Consider the following 17,466-nt stretch of genomic DNA (forward strand, 5'->3'; position numbering starts at 1 on the left):
GTAGCATCACCTGAAGTTTATTTATTAGTGTCACAAGTAGGCATACAATAACACTGCAATGAAGTTACTGTGAAAATCTCCTGGTCACCACCTTCTTGCATCTGTTCAGGTACACTGAGGGAGAATTTAATATGAGCAGTGCACCGAACTGGTACGTCTTTCAAACTGTGGAGGAAACTGGATCGCCTGGAGGAAATCCATGCAGGCACAGGGAGAACGTGCAGACTCCACACAGACAGTGACCTAAGCTGGGAATCGAACCCAGGTCCCTACTGCTATGAGGCAGCTGTGCTAACCATTGTGCCACCGTGTATAACTTCAGAGTTTTTATGTCTGTAGTTGTTTAAAATTACATCTTTCTTACAAACCTGACTATGATATTGATCATCATTGGATTCCATGAGTTGTGCATAAGATTGAAAAGAACTCAGTAATGAGCTTCTTATTGATATGAAAAACATAACAATTCATCATTAAAATTCTTGAACACCATTGAGAAATTATGGAAGTAATTTCAAATTGCTGCAAGTAGGGATTCTCTTCATCCGTCTTCTTCCCGTGGAATTAATAGCTCAGTAGTGATACAAAGAGTCCTGTTTCTTTCATTGGCCTCATTTTAAAGGGGGAGTGCCATACACAGTACAGGGGCTGTTAGTATCACATAGCTAAACTGTTCCTGTGCTTTGCGCAAAAACTTGGTTAGAACTTCGTTCCAGTCAATTGTTGTTTTTGTTCAGATCAAGCCTTACCAGCTGACCGTGCCACTTAAGACTCAGTTTTAGACACATTTTACAGCTTGCATTCTTTGCATTCCTAGCCCACAACAGTTAAATAGATTGCTGGAAGTGCATGGTTTCAACAGAAAGTTTCCATTGCCTTTTATTTCTCATAACCATGACTACAGTGTACTGTGTGTTACAATACAAAGACAGCAGGAACCTTCAGAGTAAGTTGATCACAAGTTCGCCTACTGGGACTGCTAGCATACAGGTAAAACAATATCTCTAACTTACTCATGTTTCTTTCAGTGCAAGGAATAGCAATGGGGAAATAGGGGGTTCAGTAGTTCTAAACTGTAATTTGTTTCATTCTATTTAAATACTGACTAAAATTTTCAGTTGCGGTTTGGCCTGAATGATTCTTCTGTTTTTTGAGTTTTGCAACCAAAATTGTGTTTGCTTTTGTTTGTGTAAAACAATGGAAGAATGTAAACTGGCCAAACCAAGCTCGCGTGAATGCCACAGTTTAGCATAACAATTAACAATCCGGTCACACAAGTAACTTTTTATAAATTGAGGACCCGTTCCAAGTTAGCACGGTTCACAGCTGACTTTGTGTGCGCCTTTACTGCATATTTCATGCCCAGCACTGCACTTCATTACATTGCATATCTTTTCAAAATTTATTTCAAGAAACCGAATGTTACAAATAAATTGAAACAGGAATTAAGAATTAATGATTGAAAAAATTAACAGAAACGTTCTGTCCCAAGAAGAAAATTGCATGTTGTTTCTCATATTGCTAAAGTGGTAAGATATGTGTTGAACCTGATTTTGCAGAGATCAAATTGGCAGGATGATTGTGCATGGTGAATGGTAGTACACAGCTTGACCCTCAATTTGTATAATTTTCAATTTTTTAAATCCTATTTTGAACTAACACTGTCTCAACATATGTTGGCATAGCTTTGTTACATAGTGTTATTACATTTGAAATACTAATGACAGCAACATGCATTTGTATGGCACTGCAAATGTAAGTTAAGAGAATGGACGCCAAACTAATGGAGACGTTAGAAGGGCTGATCAAAAGCTTGGTCAAAAAGATTTTAAGTAGGGCTTTTAAGATTGTAAAGCGGAAGGGCTTTATGGATTGCAGAGAGTGTGGCATGACCATCAATACCATCAAAGGAAGAAAAGAATTTTAAAGGGCAGTCAGAAAGATATAGTTTGAGGACTGTAGTGCTGGATGATAGCAAACAGATAGAAGGGGGCAATTGCATAATGTAGGGAAATAGTGGGTAATGTAGAAGGGCAGAGGGATTTGGGCAGTCAAGTTCACACAACTTCAAAGGTGACACCACTTGTGATGAAGTCATAAAGAAATCACGTGGTTTTATGAAAACAGGTTTAAAAATTGAGGTGAAATGGCTAATCTCATAAAAACAAACCTCAAACCTCAGTAAGGCCACAACTGGTATACTGTGAGAAATTTGGGGCGTTATCCTTTAGTACAATGAATATTCACTCAGGGGCCATCTGATTTAACTTTCTTTTGGCTTTAAGCAAATGAAGACCAATGTGTTGCACCTGTCTGTAACTATACCAATACATTCTTTTCTAAATCCAGTGCACACATGTGTAAACATTTCAATTGTGCAGTGCATAGGTTCTGTTTTATTGTTAAATGCATTAAACATTGACAATAGGTTGTTTAAGAATGTTTGAATGTTCTGTAGAGGAAAAGACATGCAATTTAAAAATAGTTCTCACATCAGAAGGGACAGATAGCAAAAGTGTTCTGTTTTTAATTGGCAGTCTCCGTTTTTGTCATGGCAAGACAAATGTCAGGCATGCACCATGTTTGAGACTGTGAAAGAATTTGCTGAAAAATCCACATTAGTAGAATGTGAATTGGTAGCAGTTTGGATTGCTGTTTTACACTGTCTCCATTGGGAGAAAACCTATTTAGCTAAAAATAGAGACTATGGACACAATTTTGTATATCCATAACATCAGATCAATGGAAAAGGATAGTCAGCAATCTGTAAAATTGGCTGCTAATTGATGTGCGGGTCAGGTTGATTGGCCACGCTAAATTGATCCTTAGCGTCAGAGCAATGGGCAGGGTAAATATGTGGGGTTACGGGAATAGGGCCTGGGTGGGATTGTGGTCGGTGCAGGCTTTATGGGTCGAATGGCCTCCTTCTGCACTGTGGGCATTCTATGATGCACTGCAGGGATTCTTTGAATTTAAGTACTTTTGCCCATTTTGTACTACTGCTGCAGAGGAATTTTATCCCCAGTAGCTTCCAAGTTTGTGTATGAGTACAGTCACAGTTTAATCAGCTAAAAAAGTCTAGACTACCAACAGGGATCAGCATTCTTTCTTTTTTATAATCATGATTTATTTCAACACCCTTCATTAATTCATTTAGATGAAAAGGATTATTTATAAACCTTGAAGTAGGGAAAATATCCTGACTTGATGGCTCCCATGCAAATTTAAAAGAGCACTGTCTTTATAGAAAATTCTTCATGAAATACCTTCTTTTTAAAATCTTACATCATTTTTCTAAAGACACAGCGCTCTGCATCATGTTGAAACCTTTTATGCCAAAAAAAGCAGCTTCTCCATTTGCCACCATGAACAGTTTACATTAAGGCACTGCTACTTCACTTTATTCAGCAGGAAAATAAAACAACAATTTATAATTTACATTGATATATCGTTTTATAATATGGCAGTTGGACTGAATATTGAGTTGTAATTCTATCATCCACCATGGCTACTTTCACTGAAGTGAAAACATACCTGTCTAGTTTTGTTAATTGATCTTCTGTTCTTTGCTGCACTAGTATTATAACTACACTAGCTTTTTTGTTCTAACTCTGTTAAATATAGTTAATGATTATGAAGGTCAAGCTCACTGGTGAATATTATGATAGCAGTAAAACTATTGCGTGTAGAGGATTGAGGCAACTCGCTTGATGCCTACCTGCTGAGTTTGTCAGTTTAATGCCTGGTGGAATGAATAGTAACTATAGTGTCAGCTCCATTGTAATGGGCCTGGGAACCCAGTGGCTTTGGCTTTACATTAGAATTCCCATAATGGACTCCAGCAAAGCTGAAGAGGTATATGAAACAGTTTGAGTTTCCATCAGCTGTGATGAAAGACGGTGAAGTCTTTATAACTTGGCATCCGCGTTTCTTCTTTCTCTTAACAGATTGGAACAGTTCTTTACTGAAACATAAGAAACATCAGTGTTTGGAAACATTTTGAAATCTGCTTTGAATAAAATTGAGCAATGTATTTAATTTAAAACTTTACAATTTTTTCATACACAATGCAATGAAAAATAAATTAAATTTAACTGCTTTTTTGATAATATCATGCTATGATATGCATGTAGTATGATGGAACAGTCATGCCTTGTGTTTCCAATCATTATTTTCTCCAATTTAATTCCAACTGATTAGGAATTAAACCATTGCATTTATGTCAAATTTAGTGGCAGGTGATAGGCATCATGAAAGCTGCTGAGTTGAAAGGAAGTTCATTGAGGTGATTAGTTCAGCTTGACCTCAAATACCCCAAAGGTTTGCTGCCTTAAAGCTAGGTATTCCTTGTATTACTGATACACTTACCAAGATGTTAATTTGTAAGCTGCATTTACAATAATCTGTCGGTTCAAACGGTGATATACAGTGCAGATACTCCATACTGTTGTAGAATAAGATCAGTTTGAATAATGTGACAAGAAAAAGTGCTCATTCATTGGCATTGCTTTAAGCAGGCAGTTAAGACGAAATACAATTTATACCTGTGATAATATAAACTTTCAGGATTATGTGCTTTATTCTGTGAAAGTTGGCATATCAGATGGGGTAAGCTTTCTTAAAAGAGAACTTGTGCATTTGAAATAATTTCAGAAGCTGTGCAATGAACTAGGATTTGTGGCAAGGAAATATCATCTACTTACCTTGTAATAGATGCAAAGAAGAATGGCATAAAAGTTATCTTTAGAAATATTAATGAAATTTATGGAGGTTTAGTGATCTTATGAGGGAAAAATGAAGTGTATTAGTTATGATTGTACCAGATATATTTGGGTGGCACAGTAGTTGGCACTGCTATCTCATAGCTCCAGGGACCTAGGTTTGATTTCTGGTTTGGGTTACTGTGTGTTTGGAGTTTGCAGTTGACAGCATATTTTTATAGATTGCACTCAGCAAATCATAGAATTCCTACAGTGCATAAGGATGCCATTTGGCCCATTAAGCCTGCAGCAGCAATAATCTCACCCAAACCCTAGCCCTGTAACCCCACATACTTGCCCTGCTAATCCCTTGATACTAAGTGGCAATTTAACATGGCCAATTAACCTAACCCGCACATCTTTGGACATTGGAAGCAAACCAGAGCACCAGGAGGCAATCCACACTGACATGGAGAACATGTGAACTCCATGCAGGTAGTCACCCGAGACTGGAATTGAACCAAGGTCCCTGGTGCTGTGAGGCAGCAATGCTAACCACTGTGTCACCATGCTGCCGTACAGCAGTCTAAGACTAGGACCTGTATTACCCTTTAAGGCGAGGGGAATTGTTTTGAAATGTTTTCCTCTGAGCAACAACCAGCCTGTTTGGACACTCAGTTAGCAAATTCTGGCAAAAATGGAGTGTCAAATATGAGATAATGTCTTGCAGAGTTTGTTTGGTTAAGTTGGCATTTGAAAGAACCAAATAAAAAGCTTGTTTGCTCTTTCTGAAGTGAGTGAAAGGTTTACAGTGCTAACTGTATGAGATTGTATGTCAGTATTCAGACCGTAAATATGGCCCACTACAAGGTGACATTCCAGCCTTCCTGACCTTTTAAAGATGCTACTTAATCAAGTCACGTCCTTAAATCATTCAACTGATATCATTCCCATATGAACTTTGCAACTCGTCTATGGCATTTGATTGGAAATTAAAGCAAAGTTCAATCTTTCGTTCACCAGATACTTCTGACATGGATTTGAACATTCAAATAGGACATTTACTGAATATCCATCTGCCTTATTTGGTATGTAAAAGATGCCATGATACCATTCAAGCAAGAACAGGAAAGTTATTTTATTATCCTGTCCAATATTTATCTCCCAACATCTCTAAAGCAGATCATCTGATTATGTCTCATTATCGATGGTAGGACTTAATGTAGGCATTTAGTACCTTATATCCTTATGTTGCAGCAAAAGCTATGCTTCACAAGTTTCTTAGAAAATGATTGACCAAATTATCAATGGATTGACTCTGAATTTAAATGGGTTCCACTGTAATTTTCAAAGACTGCATTCAAACCAATGCTGCTGTTGTGCGTTCAAACAGATATCTTATTCTGTAACCCATTGTTTTTCAGATAGAGCATGAGACAGTGGAGTGATTTCACCTTTGCAGATATGAACACCAATTGGTTTCAACATTTGATCCACATTCTTAAACTTTGAAGAATTTGTCCATCCTGTCGGCTTAACTGAGCAATTGGATACACATGAATGAAGTCTGCACTGACTTAGAATTGTCCGTTATGCATCAACTTTTTGTTGTGGTGCTAGGGCAGAAGGATCTGTCTCGTGCAGGAGATCTCTTCTCCTTGGAGGATGCTGAAATTGAAGATTGTCTATCAGAAGCTCTTGAGCAAATAAAAGAGATTTCTTCTTCACCAGTAAGTATCAATAAACAGTGCCATAAATTTAATATTAGAAACTCTCCTTTTTTTTATATTGATCTAATTCACAGTAATCAGACAAAGCAAAAGTACACCTTTTTGAGTAGTGCATTCAGAATGCATTGGATAAATTTAAAAACAATTGCAACTGATATGGCTGTTAGTTCAGATGTTGCTTGTAGATTAAAAAGTGACACTTGAGCAATTGGAAATAATTCAATTAGAATCAGAGAATACCTACAGTGTAGAAGGAAGCCATTTGGCCTATCGCGCCTACACTGACAAAAATCCCACCCAAACCCTATCCCTCTAACCCCATGTATTTATCCTGCTAATCCCCCTGACATTAAGGGGCAATTTAGCATGGCCAATCAACCTAACCTGCACATGTTTGGAGTGTGGGAGGAAACTAGAGGAAACCCATGCAGGCATGGAGAGAATGTGCAAACTCCATACAGACAGTCACCCAAGGCCAGAATTGAACCTGGGTCCCTGGTCCTGTGAGACAGAAGTGCTAACCACTGTGCCACTGTGCTGTTTGCATGCATTGTTGGAATTGCATTGAGTATAATTAATGTAACAAGAATACCAGACATTGATTTGTTGCTAGTTCAGCAGTATCTGGTACAATTTTCCATTAACCGATTGTTGTGTATTCACGTTTGTTCCAATCATGTGACATATTGATGATGCCCTTGGATACTTGTGTGGGGAAGCTGACAGTCTGTAGAGTAAACACCTTTGCAATAAAACTCTTGTTTGTACCTTTGTGGTCTGCAAACCTATCCTTTGAAAATCGTACAAAGGAAACCAATGATTAGGAGGTCATAACCACACTGGCAAACTCCCAGAGAAATAAAAAAAGAAAATCATCGATCCGTGCTGCAGACGTTTGAAAAGGAGTAAGAAGTTCAAAGTATTGCCATGCCAAAAGTGGCGATGGAGGGATGTCAAATATCGGTAGTGGTCATTGAAGGAATCGAAATTTGAACAAAGGTTTTGGAGAAAACAATGATGAATAGAAATTCACCACCAACTCTGCCTGGAAGGAGCTGTAACAGTTACTGTAAAGGGTGGATTAGTGCAAGAAGGCCTTCATACAAACTAAGGAGGCATTATTAAAGTCAGAAGTACTAATGCACTTCGTGCAACTGGCTTGTGATCATAGAGTCATAGAGATTTACATCATGGAAACAGTCCCTTTGGCCCAACTTGTCCATGCCACCTTTTTTTTTAAACCCCTAAGCTAGTCCCAATTACCTACATTTGGCCCATATCGCTCTATACCCATCTTACCCTCGTAACTATCAATGGTGAAGAAAAACCAATCGGTTTGCATCAAGACCCTTGAACAAAGCAGAAATGACCTATGCACAGGAAACTCTAGGAATTGTTTTCAGAACCAATGTCTATCTGGAAGGAAATTTACTTTCCTAACAGGCCATCCATCGATCACTAACAATGCTACTCAGCTGTGCACCAGTATTCTATCTCAAGCAGTAAGCTGGGTGCAGGGATGGACTTGTTATGGTCAGCACATAATTGATAAAATGTTGTTAATCAAATCTCCATGGGAACACTAGTGGACACTCCAGATTACCTTTACTTAACGAGTTGTCAATGAGTAGTTTGAGTGGTAATGTTTTCTATTTTGAAGGGGCCAATAACACTCCTGTAACCACAAGACCAGTTTAAGAAATAAACCAGAAATGATATACCACTGTCAGAAGTTATGAACGTGGTATTTTGTGGCAAGAATGTGGGAACAAACTGGAGTTGAAGCTATGTTTCTCCTTTGGGGAATGAGGGTCATCATTCAGCACTGTTAAGGAAAGTGTCCTAAACCAACTTCATGAAGGTCAGTTGTGGTAGAGTAAGGATGAAGGAAATAGCCAGAAACTATTTTTAGTGATCAGTGTTCGGTAGTGAAATTGAGGAGAAGGTGGATATGTCTTCAGCTTGTACACAAGTTCGAAATCTGCTGTCATTAGCACCATTGCATCCGTGGGAATTGCCAAAAGTGCCACGGCAAAGAGTTCATCTAAATTATGCTGGACCATTTGAAGGACAAATGTTTTTCATTGCTGCAGATGTGTACTCTAAATGGCCTGAAGTCACCATTATGAAGACTATGTCCTCGGAGAGGACAATAGAAGGGCAGGGTGAGATATTTGCAAAATTCAGTTACTCTGAACAATTTGTGAGCAACAATAGACTGTAGCTCATTTTCACGAATTCACAAAACTATCTAAAGGAGAATGGAATCCAACGCATCTGATCCGTGCCATATCATTCTGCCACAAGTGAACTGGCTGAAAGGTTGGTTCAGACAATGAAGCATTCATTGAATTTAACTCGTGAGCAAGGATCACTGTCTAAATGAATATAACATATTCAACAACACAAAGTTCTCTGGCATTGCACATAAAACACAGTTATGCACTGCTTTTGATTTGCTGAACTCACCTAAGACAAGAGAAAACAACAAAGTCAGGTTTTGTGACGTGAGAACAGGGCTAAACATCATGTATTTCAGAAAGGTCAGGGGCTATTGGCTAGGAACTACACCATAGTGGGAAGTGGATTCCAGCCATTGTATTAACGCTGGCAGAGCCAGCCTCCTGCATCATTCAAACTCGGGGCGATATAATTTGGAGAAGACAAGCTGAGCAACTTTTAGCAACTAGAACTAGTTTGCCTGAGACCAAGTCTGCAACAAACTGCCAAACGAAAACTTAGACTTTGCTGAGAACCTGACAATACCAGAAACAACAGTGGAAGACAGTACCTCAATTGAGGACACTTCAACACTAGTGAACTTCCAAGTCTTATGTTGAATCCGGTTGAGATGACTGTGGATGACATCCAAACTAACCCCACAAAACCAGAGGTTGCAGTCAACCCAAAAAATCAGATGTCTGAGATTCCACCCTGAATTCATCTCCTGTTATTTTCCTTTAAAGTATTATTTTGTACAAAATAAATGGCTTTTAGTAATTCTTCATGGGAGATAATATTCTTTCACATTTGCAGATAGTGAACACCTTGCTGGGATTTGATGAATAATGCCCATCATCCTTTCATTACAAAATATGAGATCATTCCAGTTTCAAAAGGCACTCAGTAGGTACACTCACTGAATTGGTCATAAATCTCAGGTTTGACTGAGAAATATTGAGTATGATTTTCATAATTGGATTAAAACTGATTTGCAATGAATTTGATGGAAATTTAAAATTGTGTGTTTTTTATAAGGGGTGGTTAATCCATAAAGCTTATTTGATACCCAGGATGCAGGTTGAAGACCTATCCTCATGCGATTATTTGTGAGTGGAGATTGAGAAAAACAACTATTTAGACATTAGTGTTCTCAGTCTCTCCTATGTAAACATAAACTTATTGTAATTTTAATACCAGTCTTCTATGTTGGTAAACGGAAGTATTTTTATGGGTTATTTGGCTGATTAATATTAGCTACTTAGTGTTTAATGGTGTCCTGATTATAGAAACTCATGACTTGAGTCATCATCTGGGCCAGATGCACAGCTTGTCCACATCACACCCAGAGTGGTCAGCACTGCTACCTCACAGCACCAGGGACCTGGGTTCGTTTCCCAGCTTGGGTCACTGTCTGCGCAGAGTCTTCACATTCTCCCCCTGCCTGCGTGTGTTTCCCTTGGGTGCTCCAGTTCCCTCCCACAGTCCAAAAGGCATGCTGGTTAGCTGCATTGGCCATGCTAAATTCTCCCTCAGTCTGCGCCAGAGTGTGGCGACCACTGGATTTTCCCAGGAACTTCATGCAGTGTTAATGTAAGCCTACTTGTAACACTAATAAACGTTTAGACCTTTGTTTCTCCATGAATTAATCACTGCAGGATAATGAAAACTAAGTGTTAATGAAGAAATCGTTAACAATATGTCTATGTAAATTCTCAGTAATTTTAACGTATGTTATGTATTCATTTAACAACCTACTTTGAAATGATTGAAACAGACATTTAAAAATCATTTAGACAGATGTATGAAAGAAAGGGATATGGATCAGTGAGAACATTTGGGATTAGGACTATTATTCACACAGAAAATAAAGACTAACATTGGATCAAACTATTTCTTGTAAACTCAGTGTAAGCTTCAGTTCTAACTACAATAATAACATTATTTGTTAGGAAAACTTAACAACCAGATTGATTGAACCTAAATCTCCACGTGGGGATAAGCAATAAGATGACAAAAGAAAACAATTTAGTTTGTGTTTCTTCAGTGATCAGAGTAGTTTTGAAATAAATTCTGCAGTTTAAGTAAGTAGTACAATGATATTTTGTCTCTCTGCTTTGCTAGGGCTATCTGACGAATGACAATGATCAGGCAGTGGTAGAAATCTGCATTACTCGAATCACTACTGCTATCAGGAAGACAAAATCTATTGAGAAGCATGGAAAGGCTCTAGTAACCTTGTGGGAATCGTGCTTAGAGCATAATCTGAAACCTGTCAGCAAAGATGAAGATACTCCCCATGCTAAAATCGTTTCTGATATAATGAGTTGCATCTTTCAAGTAAGTTATGAGCAACAGCACTTAGTGATGTGTTTAAAAAATACAATTTGATTTATGGAGATGTTTAAGTAAATGTATATGGTAAAACTTGGAAATACAGTGATAGAGACATAGAATCATAGAGGTTTACAGCATGGAAACAGGCCCTTCAACCCAACTTGTCCATGCTGCCCTTTTTTTTTTAAACCCCTAAACTAATCCCAATTGCCCGCATTTGGTCCATATCCTTCTATACCCATCATACCCATGTCATTATCTAAATGCTTTTTAAAAGATAAAGTTGTACCTGCCTCGACTACTAGCTCTGGCAGCTTGTTCCAGACACTCACCACCTTCTGCGTGAAAAAATTGCCCCTCTGGATACTTTAGTACTTCTCCCCTCTCACCTTAAACCGATGCCCTCTAATTTTAGACTTCCCTACCTTTGGGAAAAGATATTGACTATCTACCTCACCTATGCTGCTCATTATTTTATAGACCTCTATAAGGTCACCCCTCAGCCTCCAACGCTCCAGAGAAAAAAGTCCCAGTCTATTCAGCCTCTCCTTATAACTCAATCCATCAAGTCCCGGTAGCATCCTAGTAAATCTTTTCTGCACTTTTTCTAGATAGATGCAATTGTTTTTCACCAACATTGTTGAGTACTAGATGCCTCTGACTTAAACTGATTATGGTATAGGAACATAATTTTAGAAATAGCTTGGGTCTTCTGTTCTGGGATCTGGGATCTGTATTTTGGGGTGCAGGAAGGGTGGGCTCAGCATTCTGCTGTGGCTCTGCAGGACCTTGGAGCAGGTTTTGCATTTATGCAGAGCCAGAGTCTGGCAGTGGGGTGACTGGGGTCTGACAGTAATGCCAGTCCAGCAATAATGAGAGGAAGAGGAATCCAGGTGAATGGGATACAAACTGCCTTTAGCCTTTTCAATATCAGTCTCTGTCACCCTACTTCCCACCCCACCATGTACCCGCCCACACTTACTGTAGTCTAGTTTGCCACTTATGGACCTCCCCATCTCCTTTCCCAATTTTAGTCTGTTCATATATTTATTTCTGCCTTAAAGCATGTGGGTATATTTAATGAACAGGAAAATTGCAGGCTCTCCCAGCCTTCCATAGGAGCACAAAACATAAGGGGTGGGATTTTACGGCCTCGCTCATTCCGAAACTGCCTAAGGTCAACAGACCTTTCCATTGTCCATCCCTTGCCCACTTCAATCCCGTGGCAGGTGGTACGGTAAAGTTCCAGCCAAGAACAGGAACTAGAGTAGGACCCTTCAAGCCTGGTGTGCCATTTAATAGGATCATGGCCGATCTTCCAATTCCACTCCATCTTCTTGTACAATCCCTTAGTATTCAAAATCCTAGCATTCTCTTGAATATGATTAACGGCTGAGGACCCACAGCTCTCTGGGTAGAGAATTGCAATGATTCATAACAATGCGCATGGCGAAGGTTTTCCCCATCTCATTCCTAAATAGCTGGCCCTTTATTCTGAGACTGTGACCCCATGTCCTGATTGCCCAAGTCAGAGAAAAACATTCAACATCTACCCTGTCAAGTTGAGGAATTTTGAATGTTTGTTTCAATTAAGTCACGTCTCATTTTTCTTAACTCTTGGGAATATAGGCCTAGGTTATTCAATCTCTCCTCCATTGGACAACTCCCTCATCCCAGGAACTAGTTTAGGGAATTTTTGTTGCACTCTGCAGCAAAAATTGTAGAAGAATCATAGAATCTCTACAAGGCAGAAAAAGGCCATTTGGCCCATCAAGCTTGCACCAATAACAATCCCACTCAGGCCCTATTCCTATAACACCATGTATTTACCTGCTGACCTCCTTAATTCGTGGAAATATAGGCCTAGGTTACTCAATCTCTCCTCATTGGACAATTCCCTCATCCCAGGAACCAGTTTAGGAAGTTTTTGTTGCACTCTGGGGCAAGAATTGTAGAAGAATCATAGAATTCTACAATGCAGAAGGCGGCCATTTGGCCCATTGAGCTTGCACTGACAACAATCCCACCCAGGCCTTGTCACTATAACCCCATGTATTTACCCTGCTGATCTCTCTGACACTTTAGCATGGCCAACCAACCTAATCTGCACATCTTTAGACTGTGGGAGGAAACTGGGGCACCCAGAGGAAACCCACATAGTCAGGGAGGATGTGCAGACTCCACACATACAGTCACATGAGGCAGAAATTGAACCAGGGTCCTTGGTGCTGTGAGGCAGCAGTGCTAACCACTGTGCCACTGTGCTATCCTCTTTGCAATGTCTTTCCTTAGACAGGGGAAACCAGAACTGCGCACATCACTCAAGATGTGGTCTCACCAATTATGAGAAATGTTGTTTACTCTTATACATCACTCCAATCCCTTTTCTAAGAAAAACTAACAAACCATTTTGCCTTCCTGGTCACTTGCTGTTTCTGCTTATTCACTTTTATAATTCATTTACAAGGACTGCCAAGTCCCTGAGCCCTAACATTTTCCAGTCTATCACCATTCAAAAAATATTCTGCTGTTTCATTTGTCCTCTTCCAAAATGGATGACTTTATCCTTTGCCATGTTCTTGTACACTTACCCAACTTGTTCATATCCTTCTGCACCTTCTTTGTATTCTCTCATTGCTTGTATGAGGAACCACCTAAATTTCATCAGCAAATTTGGATTAACTCTCTCATCTCAATTAACAGCATCGATTGTAAATAATTGATGTCCAAGTACTAACAGCCAAAACGCCAAAAAAGTTCCAATCACTCCTACTCTTTTTTGACTATTAACTATTAATTGTCAATCCATGCTAATATTAAAGGGCACCCCAATCACTGAAACAAATTATTAATCTCTCCCTCACAGAAGTATCTGTGACCTACCACCGCCCATCGCCCCGGGTCACATTGTTGAGGTAGGAAAATCTCATGAGGGGGAAAATCTGGCAAGAGGGGTGATTAATTAAATTTAAATTTAGACTTAAATTTATTAAAATGTACTGAAATCAAGTTTACACCCATTATGTGGCGGCATAGTGGTCAGCACAGCACCCGGGACCTGGGTTCAATTCCTGGCTTGGGTCACTGTCTGTGCGGAGTTTGCACATTCTTCCCATCTTTGTGCAAGTTTCCTCCGGGTGCTCCAGTTTCCTCCCACAGTCCAAAGATGTATGGGGGTTAGGTGGATTGACAATGCTAAATTGCCCCTTAGTGTTAGGGGAACCAGCTAGGGTAAATGCATGGGTTATGGGGATAGGACCTGGATGGGATTGTGGTCGATGCAGACTCAATGGGCTGAATGGCCTCCTGCTGCACTGCAAGAGCATGAATCTGATTACATCTCTGGTAAGGGGGTGGGGACAATCCGATATTGTGATCTCACTGGCAAAATTTATGATTTTCAGATTTCACCTGATCTTGAGCCCTTGCGGACATGGTGTGCGGGCTCTAGATCCTGCCCTATGTTACTTAATCATATGATTTTCTAAGTGCCTGTTATAATGTCTCTAATAATAAATCATTTGTAGCATTTTGCCAGTACTGATGTTCGGCTAAGTAGTCTATAATTCTCCACTTTCATCCCCCTTTCTTAAATAAAAGGGTAGACCCTGTCTTTGTATGTGTCAGTGGGTTTTCTGACTTGTATAAATTCACTTGTCCTTTAGTGTAGTCTTCTTCCTAAGAGGTTGAGTCACATGGATCTCCTTCACTGTCTACCCAGTGCTGCTCTTACACATTCCACATAGACCAATTATATCCAAAGTATTGGGCCCAATTTTACCAAAATTTCACACCCGTTTTCAGGCGCTAAATTCGGGCATCGGGCCTGTAACACGATCTGCACCCAAATCCGAGCAGATCGCACCTTTTACCAATACCCGATTTGGGTGTGGATCCAGTCCGCACCCCAATTGGGTGTGCATTTAAATCAATTTAATGAACCGCGTGCCCAACTCTACCACCAAATCCCACTTTACCGTCTTCGTGTCTGTTCCAGATCCACGCTGTTATCAAACTGCAGAATAAAAATCCAAAGCCGATTTCTATTCTGCAAGGGAACCTCCGAAGCCCATCCTCGTCGAACACTCTTTGCAGACCTCCTGCTGACCACCCTGGCAGACCCGACCCCCACAATCCGACCCCCCTGGGAGGCAGGCCCCCCTCAGCAGAGCACACCCCCTCCTGGGTCAGACTCACCCGGGAGGCAGACCTACCCCCTCCCACGATCGGACCCCCCCCCCCCGGGAGGCAGGCCCTCCCGGCAGAGCACACCCCCAACCTACCTCGATTGCTGCTTCCTCTCCACCATCCTTCTGATCTGCACTCATTGGCCTTCTGCTGGCATCTGTGGGCTCAGATGGATCTCTGGCTGGGGGGGGAGGGGGAGGTGGGATGGAGGATTGGTGGGGGGAGGATGGACTCGGGAGAATCTCCAGCAACCCCCCTAACCAGAGATCCATCTGAGCCCGCCCCCTCCTCCCGCAGATGCCAGCGGAAGGCCAGGAAACTGCTGCAGGCTGTCCAACGAGTGCAGGTCAGAAGGATGGTGGAGGGAGATCGAGGTAGCTTGGGGGTGTGCTCTGCCGAGGGGGGGCCTGCGGCTCATTTCCCCTTCCCCTGGCTCTCTCTGCTATTTTTGGCTTTCGTGATGTGGAGATGCTGGCATTGGACTGGGGTAAACACAGTAAGAAGTCGCTCAACACCAGGTTAAAGTCCAACAAGTTTATTGTAAATAAACTTGAGTTGGTGTTGTGAGACTTCTTACTTTGTTTTTCGCGCCCGGGCACACTGTTTCAGATTTTTTTCAAACTATGCATGCGCAGTTCAGAGCTCTGATCGTTCCGGCAGCGCGAAGCCCCGCCCACAGCATGGTCTGGACGGGAGCCGGCAAAAAGCGTATGGGCGCGCTGGAACGAGGATTCCGGGCTCGGATCCTTTTTATGTCCGGACCCAGCCCTTAGCCTCCAAATAGTAAAATTGGGCCCATTATATCCATCAGCCATTTTTCTTTTTGATTTTTTTCTCATTATGTTTGTTGTTGACCAAAATGTTGGCCTGGATCTTGGAAAGAGTGGCAATCACTATCCAATTGCTACTCCATTCGAATTTCCCCTCAGCTTGATCCTACTCTATATTTCTTGCTGGGTCTTCTGAGCCCAGTTTTACCAGAAATGCAGAGTGCAGCCTGGCTCTGGGAACTCAGCCGCAATGGAGTATTGTTGGGGGAAGAGAGGATATGCCCCATTTTGACGGCACTATCTGCTGTATATTTCAAAGTCTAGGTTGGATGGGTGAGTGAATGAATGAATGGGTAGGATGGATGAAGTGACAAATGGGTGAGTTTGGATCTGTGGGACAGCTGGGGGGATATTTGTGTGGAGGGAGGGGGGTTCAGTGGTTAGTTGGGGTCATTGTGAATGATTGTGGTGAAGGAGAAGGTGGTGGGTTCTACAGTTAGAATCATAGAATCCCTACAGTGCCGAAGGAGGCTAATCAGCCCATCAAAACTGCACTGATTCTCTGACGGGGTGTCATACCCAGGCCCTCTTACCCAAACTATCCTGTAGCCCCACACAAGATGAGAACATAAGAACATAAGAAATAGGAGCAGGAGTAGGCCAACTAGCCCTTCGAGCCTGCCCCGCCATTCAATAAGATCATGGCTGATCTGTCGTGGCTCAGTTCCACATTCCCGCCCTCTCCCCATAACCCTTAATCCCCTCTCTTATCAAAAACCCATCAACCCGCGTCTTAAAAATATTTAGCGAGGTAGCCTCCACCACTTCAACGGGCAGAGAATTCCAGAGATTCACCACCCTTTGAGTGAAGAAGTTCCTCCTCAACTCCGTTCTAAACCCCTCCCCCTTTATCTTAAGGCTGTGCCCCCTAGTCCTACTATCCTTTCTGAGCGGGAAGAGTCTCTCCACCTCTATCCTATCCATCCCATTCATCATCTTATACATCTCAATGAGATCTCCCCTCATTCTTCTCAACTCTAACAAGTACAAGCCTAATTTATTCAGCCTCTCCTCATAGCTCAACCCCCTCAACTCCGGCATCAGCCTAGTAAACCTCCTCTGCACTCCCTCCAAGGCCAAAATATCCTTGCGTAAGTACGGCGCCCAAAACTGCACACAGTACTCCAGCTGCAGCCTCACCAATGCCCTATACAGCCGCAGCAAGACCTCCCTACTTTTATATTCAATCCCCCTCGCGATGAAGGCCAGCATCCCATTCGCCTTCCTGACCACCTGCTGCATCTGCAAGCTGGGTTTTTGCGACTCATGCACAAGGACCCCGAGGTCCCTCTGCACCGTCGCCTGCTGCAGTTTTTCTCCACGTAAGTAATAATCCTTCCTACCATTATTCCTACCAAAGTGGACCACCTCGCACTTGCCAACATTAAATTCCATTTGCCATTTCCTGGCCCATTTGCCCAGCCTATCTAGATCCTTCTGTAGACTCTCACCACCCTCTGC

The 17,466-nt window shown here is 41.4% G+C and overlaps 1 protein-coding gene across 3 annotated transcripts in view; it reads left to right on the plus strand.

Moving 5' to 3' along the window:
* Positions 1 to 732: 732 nt before the first annotated feature.
* The window catches only part of veph1 (ventricular zone expressed PH domain-containing 1), a 203,885-nt gene continuing 187,151 nt past the window's right edge, over positions 733 to 17,466 (plus strand). For 2 of the 3 annotated variants that reach the window (XR_013886325.1, XM_080185580.1), the window contains exons 1-3: positions 733 to 990; positions 6,125 to 6,430; positions 10,775 to 10,990. Coding sequence is in view for 2 of the 3 variants with exons in the window: in XM_080185580.1 (XP_080041706.1) it covers positions 6,257 to 6,430; positions 10,775 to 10,990 (390 nt within the window). In the remaining variant the exon portion in view is untranslated. Of the gene's footprint in view, positions 991 to 3,947; positions 4,031 to 6,124; positions 6,431 to 10,774; positions 10,991 to 17,466 lie in introns of all 3 variants that reach the window. The other variant, XM_080185581.1, reaches the window with a different exon arrangement.

This window comes from Carcharhinus amblyrhynchos, chromosome 3, assembly GCF_965287045.1.
Source record: "Carcharhinus amblyrhynchos chromosome 3, sCarAmb.v2.hapA, whole genome shotgun sequence".
Taxonomy (NCBI): Eukaryota; Metazoa; Chordata; class Chondrichthyes; order Carcharhiniformes; family Carcharhinidae; genus Carcharhinus; species Carcharhinus amblyrhynchos.